Source organism: Lycium ferocissimum, chromosome 7 (assembly GCF_029784015.1).
Source record: "Lycium ferocissimum isolate CSIRO_LF1 chromosome 7, AGI_CSIRO_Lferr_CH_V1, whole genome shotgun sequence".
Classification (NCBI taxonomy): Eukaryota; Viridiplantae; Streptophyta; class Magnoliopsida; order Solanales; family Solanaceae; genus Lycium; species Lycium ferocissimum.
The window spans coordinates 59,200,456-59,213,095 of NC_081348.1; the positions used below are offsets into that span (position 1 = coordinate 59,200,456).

Here is a 12,640-nt window from a genome sequence, read left to right on the forward strand (position 1 = left end):
CAACGGAATGGTGAAATATTAGATTCTTCAACAAGTAACATGATTATTCTGTTTTAAGTTGTGTTGGTCAGTCATGTGATTTTTGAAAACAAAGTGTCTTGAGAAGGTTGTGGTTGTTGTTATGGTAAACTAAAATTCCTTTGATCTTTGGCATAGCTTTCGAAGGAATTTGCTCGATTTTTTATTCTTGAGGTGTTTTTGAAATAAGCAATATCAGCCAAAACCTGAGTAGTCTAATGGCTTGTAGGAAGGTTGGTAGGTTGGAAATTGTAAGTGTTTACTCGGGGGCAAGCAAAGTCTAAGTGGGGCTGGTGATATTTTGCACAAATATCGATGTTTAGTGTCATCTTACCTCTTGGTCTTAGTACTTTAATCTCATTTTCTATGATGGAATCATTGTATTCTTGCTTATGTTGGTATATTTTGTGTAATTAGGTACGCTGAGAACAAAAGATTTGAAACCGAGCATTTTTCGTGTGATTTTGGAGGTGACCCTGTGTGCACGAGTTAACGAGAGGAGCTCGTGACACTTAGAAGAATGTTTGAACAAACTAAAAGAAGTTGAGTGTTACACCCGTGTCGCGGGTCCAACACGCAAAGCATGCCGTAGGACTTTTTTTTTTTCATTTTTAGACTTAAGCCTTTTTTATCTTATTTTTTTTTAGTTAGGACTAGTCTTAGAAAAAAAAAATGCAAAATACACTGAAAAAGCTTTTCCGAAAAGATTTTGTCTTTTTTTAGGATTATTCGGCCTCGAGGTAGTGGCCTAAGTCGTCCGTTAGGATTTTGATTCTCGATTTTATTATTTTTAGTCGTAGAAAGGACTTTTTTATGACGGGTGGATGACAACCTGCTTGAGGGAAAATTAGTCCATAGGAAAGACTATTCAAATGATAGGTTCTCGGATTAGGCGAAATATTAGCTTATTAGCAATTCTTGTTGTCTGTGAAAGCATGCCGTGAAAGTACATAACCGTTCTCGAACACTTAAATGGTATTGTGAATTGACTTACCTATGACCATTTGGCATTATATAAATGTGCTGCTTGATTCAAGCAACAACACGATCCTTTTTGCGTTGATTGTGTGCCATGTGTCTGGGAGGATTTGATAGTTATCCAAGCTTTGTATTGATGTCTAGAACTTGCCCCATATGTTCGTGAAATGAAATGAAGTATGTTGTAACTTAGGAAGTGATAGAGGCATTTCTTTGTTAGCCTATAGTTTAAACTTGTTCGTTCCAACCTGTGCATGTACATGTGACCCTAGTTAGCCCCGTTGAGCCTTTAGCCTTTTCTTTGATAAACAATTGATAAGCCCTACCCCTTTGTTCTTGTTAGCGTACTTTTGATCCAATATACTCCTTGAGCACTTTAATTATTAAAGATGGAATTGGAGTTGGGAGTTGATAAAAAGGGTGGTGTTGTGGTTGAAATCTAGTGAAGGCTAGTGGTGCACCTACGATGAAGCAGATTCGCTTGTTAGTTGGGAAAAAAAAAAAGAGAAGAACTAAACTGGAAAAAAAAATTTAGTTAGTTTTGTTGAATAAAAGTTCCCTTTCTAACTTACATTGATTGAGAAAAAAAAAAAGAGGTTTGGTGCTTAATTGTGAATAATCAACTTGGTTTAATTTGTGGTGAACTGGTTAGTTGTGGATTTTGGTAAACAAAGGAGGTGTGCAAAACATGTTTGTTGAATGTATTAAAGTTCTTAGGGAGGTTAGTCACTATTATTCAAATAATTCCTACCCATCCCCTAGCCTACGTTACAACCCTCTAAGTCCTCCTTGATCCTATGGTTCGATGTGCTTATATTAGTGGAATGGTTACATTACGTGCAAGCTTATGGTATGTCGTATTTAGCATGTGATACTCTTTTGTTGAGAGTGAGTGTAATTGTTAAATTCATGTCCATTGAAATGAAAATGATTGCTTCTTGTGAGTCATATGGACAACTCTTTTCTTGTGAGGGCACATAGTTGACAACGGAGTGGTGAAATATTAGATTCTTCAACAAGTAACATGATTATTCTGTTTTAAGTTGTGTCGGTCAGTCATGTGATTTTTGAAAACAAAGTGTCTTGAGAAGGTTGTGGTTGTTGTTTTGGTAAACTAAAATTCCTTTGATCTTTGGCATAGCTTTCGAAGGAATTTGCTCGATTTTTTATTCTTGAGGTGTTTTTGAAATAAGCAATATTAGCCAAAACCTGAGTAGTCTAATGGCTTGTAGGAAGGTTGGTAGGTTGGAAATTGTAAGTTTTTACTCGGGGGCAGGCAAAGTCTAAGTGGGGGTGGTGATATTTGGCACAAGTATCGATGTTTACCGTCATCTTACCTCTTGGTCTTAGTACTTTAATCGCATTTTCTATGATGGAATCATTGTATTCTTGCTTATGTTGGTATATTTTGTGTATTTAGGTACAATGAGGACAAATGATTGGAAAGCAAGCATTTTTTTGGTGATTTTGGAGGTGACCCTATGTGCACGAGTTAACGAGAGGAGCTCGCCACACTTAGAAGAATTTTTGGACAAACTGAAGGAAGTTGGGTGTTACACCCGCATCGCGGGTCCAGTGCGCAAAGCATGATCAGGTGTCACACCCGCGTCGTGGGTAGAAGACGGGAAAATTAGTTGCAGACCAAGGCGAATTAGAAATCACTTAGCACACCCGCGTTGCACATGCGACTCGGGTGCAACGCATACCAACTGCCAGTTTCTCCTATTTTGATTAGGATTTGGTCAATTATGTTATTTTTAACCCTAGTCTATAAATAGACGTTTTATTTATTATTAATGACGTGCTGGGATTATTCCAAGACTTGTAAGCTGTCATCTTTAATTATTTTATTTTCTTCTTTTCAACCCTAGATTATTCATGAATTCTTGTTCTTCATCGAGAATCATGAGTACCTCAACTTCTTAATTCTAGGGTTGTGACGAAAGACATGATAATTGGTTTGGCAACAATTTCTATCAATTAAATTTTCATATTTTGGGTTGCTTATTTATTCTTGTGCTTAATTGTTTGATTATTTAACGAACACTATCTGTGGTGCGTGAATTGGAATTGAGAGAGGGAATTCGCGTACGTAATAAGAATAAATAGAGTTTGTTTGATATTATCGATTCGCTACTGAGGATAGAGATATACCCTTTATCCCTACTTAGTTGAATACGAGAAACTAAAATATGTTCCTTTTACCTCTGATGACCATAGATATATAAGCGTTATAGTACCATCTACAGGCTTGTGAGTAGTTTGAGAGAATATCATAAAGTTACAGTTAACCCGCCAACTAGTAACCCAGGAAATAAAATAGGTAGAATTGTCAATAGATCAACTGGACTGTCGAAAGTCATGACCCTGGAACTTTCTCTTATCTGATAAACCTTACAGTCTTTGCCACAAGTTTCTCAGTCGCAAAAACACTCATATTTTCTGTTTTAGTTTAGACACAACAAACACTTTGATTGTCACTTTCTCAAATAGGTAATAATGATGTTTGAATTGGTTAAGCAGTATAAAATCTAAGTCTCTATGGGTACGATAGCTAGATTTAAACATCCCGTATTACTTGTACGATCGCTTATACTTGCGTGCGCATTTGGGAGCACCACACATACGCAAAGACCCATCCTTCTTTCGGACAAACAAGACCGGTGCGCCCCAAGGTGAGACACTTGGCCTAATAAATCCTGTGTCAAGAAGGTCTTTCAACTGGGCATTTAACTTTTTCAACTATCTTTAGAGCCACATTGTATATCAGAATAGATATCGGCTTAGTACTGGAAAGTAGATCAATTCAGAGTCAATCTCCCTATCGAGAGCGATTCCGGGAAGATCTTCATAAAAGACTTCTGGAAACACATTAACAACTGGTACGGACTAGAGAGTTGAGGTCTGGGCATCTTAGCATCCTTGACTCGGACTAAGTGATAAATATACCCCTTGGAAATCATCTTTCTAGCTTTGAGGCAGGAAATAAACCTACCCCTAGGTACTGCATTGCCCTTCCATATTATGACTGGTTCATTAGAAAACTCAAAACTTACTATTTTAGTTCTACAACCTACTGTGGCATAACATGGAGCCAACCAATCCATACCCATGATTCCATCGAAGTCTACCATTTCCAACTCTACTAATTCGGCGACGATAGTGCGGTGGTGGACTCTAACTGGACAACCCCTATAAACATGTCTAGCTATAACTAACTCTCCAACTAGAGTGGACACTTCAAAGGTTTCATTCAAATTTTCTAGTTCTGTCCCAAATTTCTTAGCAATAAACGAGGTTACATAAGATAGTATGGATCCAGGATCTATGAGAGCATAAACACCAAACGCAAAGACTGTTAGTATACCTGTGACAACATCCGCACGAGCCTCTATATCCTGATGATCGACTAGTGAATACAAGCAGTTGTGACCTCGCTTGTACTACCGGAGTTTGCTGCACCACACCCTGATTGGGCTTGAGAATTTCGAGGAGCTGCTGAATTTGTGGAATGAGCCATATTACCGCCAGCACCTTATCGTGCTGATGGATAATCCCTCAGATAGTGACCCTGCTGGCCGCATCCAAAACAACCATCCGTGTCCTAAATACAGGCTTCTGGATGCCTCCTTGTGCACTTTTTGCATGTAGGGTGTTTAGGACCTTAATGGCCCATACTGGCTTGTGACTATGAGTCGGCTGCTCCAAAATGACGATTTCCTTAGTTAAACATGGACCTCAAAACTGGGGAACTGGCTGTAGAGGGAGTAGGTCCTGGTGACCTATTTTTGAAGAACCGATGATTCCAACCTCTCTGAGATCCTCCCTGATTGAAGTTGCCTGCAGACTTAGCTCTTTTATTGAATTCCATGTCTCTCTCTTTCTGCAGCGCCTCTTCTTCATTCATTCTGTCCTCATTACCTTGTACAAAAGCAACTATCTTGTTAATAGTCATATCATTATTCTGACAACCATATTTGCATGACCATACAATTTGGGTATAAGACCCAACACAAATCGCCTAACTCTAGCCCCTATTTTGGGGACCATCTGTGGAGAATACTTGGCTAAAGAAACAAATTTGAGGTAGGACTCAATCACACTCATATTATCTTGCCTGAGCCTTTCGAATTCGAAGGCTTCCCCTTCCTGAAGTATAGCGGCTGGAAGTGGTCAATAAAAGCATCTGTAAATTCATTCCAAGTCACAGAAGACGCACCTTCCCTTCGGTACTGTTCCCATGACTCATACAACATATTAGCAACATCCTGCAACTGATAAGCTTCCAACTCCACTGCCTCTATCTCGGTAGCATGCTTAACACGAAAAGCATTCTGAATCCTATTACTGATTTTTTGCAGATCCGCCCTCTTATTAGATCATGTGAACATTGGAGGCTTCATACGTAGAAATTGTTGGGTCTTGGAACTGGACGAGCCCCCATTAGCACCTGCGCTTGAAGCCATTGCCTGACGTTGAGCTTGCATGGCAACAATCTGAGTGAGTAGCAGGATAGCTCCACTATCATCCACGTTAGTGGAATTGGGCAGTGGAACTAAAGTACAGACCTCTACAGACGTCTCAATAGTAGTAGGTGCGGTGGGGGGGGCTGGGCTTCGGGGGCATCGAAATCGATACAAATCCCCGAGCATTGGTCCAAACTCCCTGCGTCTGAGAGTCCATTTCTCGGGCAGCATCAACAATAGCCCTTTGGCTAGTGGTTGATGTTCTCTTGGTGTAATTCCTTTTTGCAGGCATTTTCTGAAATACGTAATACATACGAGTTAGAAGAATTCCTGAAATTACTACTCTCACTGCTCGATCTAGAGTATGAAAGAAGTAAGATAATCCTGGATGTCTTGGTGGTCAATTCTTCGCATATGTGGCACACACATACACATGAAAGTGACCCCAATGGACACGACTTCATAGACTCCCTATGACACTTGAACCTACTACTATGACACCAAGCTTTGTCACGCCTCGAACCATGGCCTGGGCTAAACACGGCACTCGGTGCCTGACTACATGTGACCAAGCGAACCAACTGGTTGGCTGAATCATCATGAGGTATATACTGAATGCGGAATATAATATATAAACAAATTGAGATGTTGAAATGTCTAACTGATAAATCATAAATGCGAACTAAGCCTGAAGTGTAAGCACGTAGACAACATGGCTAACACCAAAGACTGCTAAATACTGACTGACTGTTGTTCTAGTCTATGAAGTGTCTAAAGAATAATGAAGTACTGAATGTTTATCGGGACAAGGGCCCCGGCATACCTGACTGTCTAAAATACTGAAAGACAGTAAATAAGATTACGCCCTGAAGGAAATTGGGGCTTACCAAGAAACTGGTACGAGAATCCTAAAACTGAGAGTCATGCTGAAATGCATATCACTGGAATACTGAACATTACTATGCTGAGACTTCCATTCATGAACTAATTATGGAGTTTAAAGCATATAGAGTTATCATGCCTGAAACACAAGAGATATCAAACAAGAGTCTATACTGATTACATACTGAGTTCACGATATTAGAATCGCAATGAAGAATGAATTACAAAACTATATAGTTTGGAAAATAGTAGTTTTGAAGCCTCTCAAGAAACTAAAGCAATTCATAATAGTCATAAGAGAAACATGGCATGGACAGAATCATTAACATTCCCACACGTGGAGAATTAGCCTTGCATACCTTAATCGCTCGTAAACTCGAAGAAAAATCCAATCTTTGGAGAAGAAACTCAAAAACCTTCACTTGAACCTTTGAGAAGGTTTTCTTGAAAACCCTAAGATTGTAACGTAGAATCTTGCTAAGAATCCATGCATATGTGTTAGAATTACTTAGGAATGCATGGGAGTGACTTACCTTGATCTGGTGGGATGAGGAGAGGAGAGAAAAGTCGTGCTAGGGCTTGGAGAACTGAAAAAGGGAATGAAATTTCGGAAAAACATGTTTAAAGGAAAACCTGGGGCCGTTCTGTGTCTCATTTTGTGGCGCATAACAAGTCTTGCGGCCGCAGATGCTAACGCTTCTCAAAACAGTGCACTGGCAAGTTTCATGACGGAACCTTAGTTACAAAGTACGACGCATAACACGATATGCGACACATATCACTTTATGTGAATGCATATATAGTTGAAACAGAGAGCTGTGAAATCTGGAACGGGAATTTGACTTATGATATGCAATGCATATCCCGATATGAGGCACATATCACTCCAACAATGCTACATTTTCTTCATCTTTTTAATCAGGTCACACGTCAAGTCTTAGCCCGAAAGCACAAGGTGTTACATCCTATATGTTGAACTACTTGATATTGCATCTAAAATAGAATTAGCATCTGTGTCATGATTCATTTCACGGATCATGATGGCACCTACACTATCCCCCGGTAGGTGAACCATCTCCAATTCATCAATCATTCTTAGCGAAATAATGCGGAAGTTTTCCCTTCGTTGTCGGCCTAATCAAACAACCCACACGAGGAACGCAACCATCAACATCCTTTTTCTGGTTTATCAAATTTTATCAAACTTATGTTTGTTTAATAGCAAGTAAACTAGATTTTTCTATTCTTGATTCTCTAGAGACTCACACATTCTTTTATCAATATTTTTGTCTATGTGTTTGCTTATTGAAAATAAAGACTCCATAGTTTTCTTCTTCCCTATTTTAGGTTTGACAAGTACTTTATTTTGTTAGTAATTTTTTTGTGCAAGATCAGTAACTAATTTTTTTCAAGATAATAAGGAAGAAAAAATAAGTAGCAAAAGCGGCACGGATGTTTATGTGAATCAAAATAGAATTTCTTGAAATTCCGTTTAAATGTATATATGCTACAACTTTCTGTGTGTTACATATCTCTTCAGATGGCTCTTTTAAGTGTTTCAATTAAATACATAACAATTATCAACTGGAAAAAATAGATAATTAAGGGGAAAAAATAGAATCAGCATAATTGCTTATACAATAACTTGATGAATCAATCAAGCTATTATCTCGTCTTGCTTACACTCCCTATACTTGATCTCAGCTTTATTTGATCCAGCCTCATGAATTACGTCACAACATTCACATCTATCAATCTGAAAAGAACAAAATTATAAAAATACAGTCATTAGAACATAGATTTATGTAATTTCAATTAAACAAAATGTTCTTTAACCACCCCCCCCCCACCCCCGGGTCATTGGGGCATGGAAACTTATGTTATTGAGATTTCCTTGTTTTGTACTCAATGTAACCAAAAGCTTTATCTGTCTCAATATAGCAGAATAAGTCTACTATTACCTTTGGATTCTAAATTGCTTCGATAAACAACAACGTCATTCGATGAATCCGTGTTAATTTATATTCCCATTTGTCAAAGTACTTTAGAAGAGGGAGAATATAGTTTGGGGTTTCCCTAAAGACAGCATGTTTCAGTTTTACTAATAGTGCGTAACATTGTGATTGGTTGACTTTCAAATTAGGTTAGATCATAATGCTACATGCTGTTCGCGAAGAAAAGCAAAAGAAAAAAAAAAATTATAGCAACCTAAAGAAAGCTTAGTCCTTAACATGTTGTACAAATTAACTTTTTATTTTATGAATTATATAGGGTCTACATACTCTTCCACCTTTTAAGTTAATTCATTTTAGAATTGAAAAAAATGTAGAGAGAGTAGAAGCACACACGAAAGAGGATGCATCTTATTAGCTATAATTATATACGTTAGAAAAATCAACCACTTCAAAAGAAATATATGGCGCATCGACCTTAAAGTTATTCTGGTCAACTTATGTGTCAGTTTTAATTAGGACATAAGTTGCAAGTTATTAGTTTTCTTCAACTTATAAGCTGTTGACCTGAAATTTTTCATAAAATTAATATCTACACAATCGACTTAATTAAACAACTGGTCATGTCATCATTTCAGAAGAGAACTTATAAAATATTATAACCTTAGGTGTCGTCATATAGGATCAAGAATACTTACAAAAGGGGCCGGTTAGTCAATTTGAGAATATCTTTTATTTATATATATAAAAAATCTTTGCAGAATTGTCTTCTTATTCTTGCTTAGTATGGTCGTAACCATGTATGTTTAGTAACTCTCGATTAATCTCTTTAGTTCTCTTTCCTGACTTGGCAAGTTACACCAAAATGGATCGATTTAATTTTATACTGGCGGTATATTTGAACTTCTTGTAGCAGGCATTACCTATATGCTAACAGTGGCGGAGCCAGAATTTCTGCCGAGGGGGTTCAAAATATAAAAAAGGAAACATACGCAGAAGCCTAAGGGAGTTCAACATCTACTATATATACATAAAAAATAATTTTAACCTTGTAAAAGCAGTATTTGTTTCCGCCGAGGGGTTTGGCCTCGGCTCTATGTGGCTCCGCCACTGTAAGCTAAACACAATGCAATTAATTTCATTTTTATGGGCGGTTAATCTATTACCTGTAGTTATTTTTTAGGCGATTGATGGTGTAAAAATTCTTTTACAATGACAGTAAACAAAAGTTAAACTCGTATAGAAATTTATGAGATAATCGACATTAAGATTATGGGAGTGCAAAAAATTACCTCTATACGTTTTGATGCTGGTGAGTAAACATGAATTTCTGATACATACTCCGCAGAATAATTTCCAGTATGCGTACAAGCTCCGATAGCTCGAGGCCATGCTCTAGCATATGTAGTGAGAATTTTATTTTCTCGAGTTCTCTCAACAGACTTGAAGAAAAATACATGAGGTGCTTCACAAGGATCCCAAGAAGGTCTCCTAGTATCAAACATGTAATGTGGTGGCCTAGGACTTCTTCCCCATGTCTTGAATGTTTCAATTGGATTTTGTAACCAACTTCTAGGCATAATTTTCTCATAAATGTGTGCTGAGTATCCCCAAGAAACTGAAAATGTCCAATTGGTAGACCTTTTGTGGCAGATGGTTTGTTGTAACATTCGTGATTGATCATAATTTGCAGCATTTAGGAGGTGATATCCAGATTGTGCACGATCCATAGAGGGAAAAATTGGTTCAACCATGTCAAAATGGTGAAGTGACATTAATAGAGACTTTGGATGAGATGATAGAAATCCAGAGAGGTCACCACGTAGATCGATCTGCAAATCAAATTTTCAAGAATTAATAAAGATTAAAAAAAAAAATGGTGTTTTGGTAAACTTATAAGCTAGTATTACCTGCTTAAAAGCACTTACCATTTATTTATGTGCTCAGCAAATATAAAAAATACTTATACCATAAATGCTTATAAGTTAGAAATGATTTTACTCACTTGGTTGCCCCAAGCTTATATTTTTTTTATTTTTTATTTTTCATCTTAAAACCTTTTGCTTTGACCAAGATTTTGATCATACTTTTTGAAATATCTTTTATAATTTTCGAAATACTCTTTCCAAAACAACACCCCTTAACTTGCTCCTAATCTATTTTCATCTCTCGTTATTCTCCTGTAAAGATACTTTCTAGTAATTGAATCTTTTGTAAATAACTTTAAGGGATTTTTAGTCATTTTTAAAAATTAAATACATCAACTGCTTATTGTTATTTCCAGCGACTCATCCAGACACATGTATGACAACTTATTTATAAAATTAGTGTGAAGTCTTAAAAAAAAAAAAAAAAAAATTCATCATGTACATCAGGTAACTTCAATCAACTAAACCAAACGGACTCAAATTATACTCAACGTATTGATAAGATATCTATGCCACTCTGCTAGGAAAAAGTCACACACTACTAGTTATTTCTATCTATTGATGAGACACCCATCTATTTTTGATGTTTTCTTCTAGGTTCAAGAGGAATGAGAGAAATCACCATCCAATGGTGTTTGGGAGAAAACTTACCTGATGAATTCCCAGAAGAGGAGAAAGATTGACTCCTATGTCAGCAATGCAAGTCATTGCAGTTCTATCAGCAGCTTTCAAGTGAGCATATCTCTTTAAGCAAGACATCATATCTCTTGCCAATGCTTTAGCCAAAGGGTAACTCAAAATGAATCCAGCTCCACCAAAACCTTGATTAAATGAGAACCAATAATTTGACAATATAAATTCCGAATGTCCTCCAAAATAATAATACTTGTTATGATCATATTGTGCAAGAATATCCACCATATTATCCACAAAAAATACCGAATCATCGTCCCCCATAATTAGCCACCTTAAACCTTCATGTTCCTCCCTAAACACCTCCATTATTCCATGAACCAACCTTAAAACTGTTGCATCAACATGTTTGGTCTGGTTAACAAGTTTTGGAACATCATCGGATACTTTATAAGGAGGTGAATTTGAGGACCATGGGAGAATATCACCTTTCGGAGGAACATCTAGTAAAAGATATCCTTTTGTAACATTTGGTCTCCACCATGATTCAATATAGGGTTTTCTATGGTGCCATGCTTTTTCAGAACCCAAAAGACCAAAAAGAATGTGGCTAATGTTTGTGCCACTGTTGGTTTGTGCAACATTTGATGATGTACTTGTTTGGGAATTATAAGAAGGAAAACTTGTGAATTTTAAGGAAGAGAATAGGTCAGATGATGAACACTCAGAGTCATTGAAAACAATAATGGTGGCCGCATATAGGACTAAACAACATATTAGCACTGATTTGCAAATGCTAATCACGATAGATTTGTCAAGTTTAGACATATTTGAGAGAATATTGGGTAGAGAGAACTATAGAATTGAATCAAATGAGTTTGATTCTTATAATATGTAATTTTCAATGTTTTCGCTTTACAATGTTTTAAAGAAACAGCAACCGCCCCCGCCCCCCCCCCCCCCCCCCCCCCCCAACAAAACCCCCGCAAGCACACAAACAATACAGAGAGACTCTTTTTCTTTTGGAAGTTAAGAAGTATATGTCCTAATTTGTCACATTTGATTTCTACTACGTGATTCTTTGACTAAATTTGTTGTTTTTCCTAAAAATGTTTTGACTTTTGAAAGCTAAACTTTTGTATTTCTAATCCCGTTTTCTTAGGATCCAGCTCCTCTCCATTACCCTTTCTCTCCATTTTGTCAAGTACACATTTAGATGAGAGACATCCTATTTAATTTTTAAAGGCCAAGATTTTATTACACTAACAAGTATATTAATCATAGTTAAGTCAATAATTTTGGAAAAGTACTCTCCAACTCTTGAAAAAAAAAGATATTCCCCACAATTTTTGGTACTCATTAATATCATTAATTACATCTTATATAACGATATTTAAATGTTAAAATTGTAGAACATGAACCTAATAACGTGTTTGTTTAGCCTAATAACAGGATTCTTCAAAAACATTTTTGATTTTGAACAATGTTTTATTTTATTTCATAAAACAAAAACAAAAAAATAGATTAAAGAACATTCTTAAAAGATTTCTTCTTTTTTTCCTTCAAACACACGCATCTTTTTTTCTGTTTTTTATTTTGTGGTTTTTTTTTTCAATGTTGAAAATTTTCCCCTTTATTGTTTCTCAACATAATATTTCAAAAATAAATTTACTGGCACCAAATTAAAAGTCCTACGGTGAACATTTAAATATTGTTATATAAGATGTAATTAATAATATTAATGGGTACCAAAAATTGTAGGGAATATATTTTTCTTTTCAAG

General features: G+C 36.6%; 1 protein-coding gene across 1 annotated transcript; it reads right to left on the minus strand.

The window, feature by feature from the left end:
• Positions 1 to 7,875: 7,875 nt before the first annotated feature.
• Positions 7,876 to 11,796, minus strand: LOC132063025 (uncharacterized). Its single transcript, XM_059455471.1, has 3 exons — positions 10,876 to 11,796; positions 9,589 to 10,128; positions 7,876 to 8,100 (listed from the first exon to the last, which is right to left on the minus strand). Exons 1-3 carry the CDS (start codon positions 11,683 to 11,685, stop codon positions 8,002 to 8,004), a joined length of 1,449 nt encoding a protein of 482 aa, XP_059311454.1. The 5' UTR covers positions 11,686 to 11,796; the 3' UTR covers positions 7,876 to 8,001.
• Positions 11,797 to 12,640: the final 844 nt, after the last annotated feature.

What these genes read in the sequence shown, in the direction of transcription:
- LOC132063025 (XM_059455471.1), bottom strand. Translation starts at nt 11,685, where the DNA reads ATGTCTAAACTTGACAAATCTATCGTGATTAGCATTTGCAAATCAGTG. An exon ending in CTCTTCTGGGAATTCATCAG is followed by an intron (nt 10,129 to 10,875) that starts GTAAGTTTTCTC and finishes TTTGATTTGCAG; the next exon opens with ATCGATCTACGTGGTGACCT. An exon ending in CAGCATCAAAACGTATAGAG is followed by an intron (nt 8,101 to 9,588) that starts GTAATTTTTTGC and finishes TGTTCTTTTCAG; the next exon opens with ATTGATAGATGTGAATGTTG.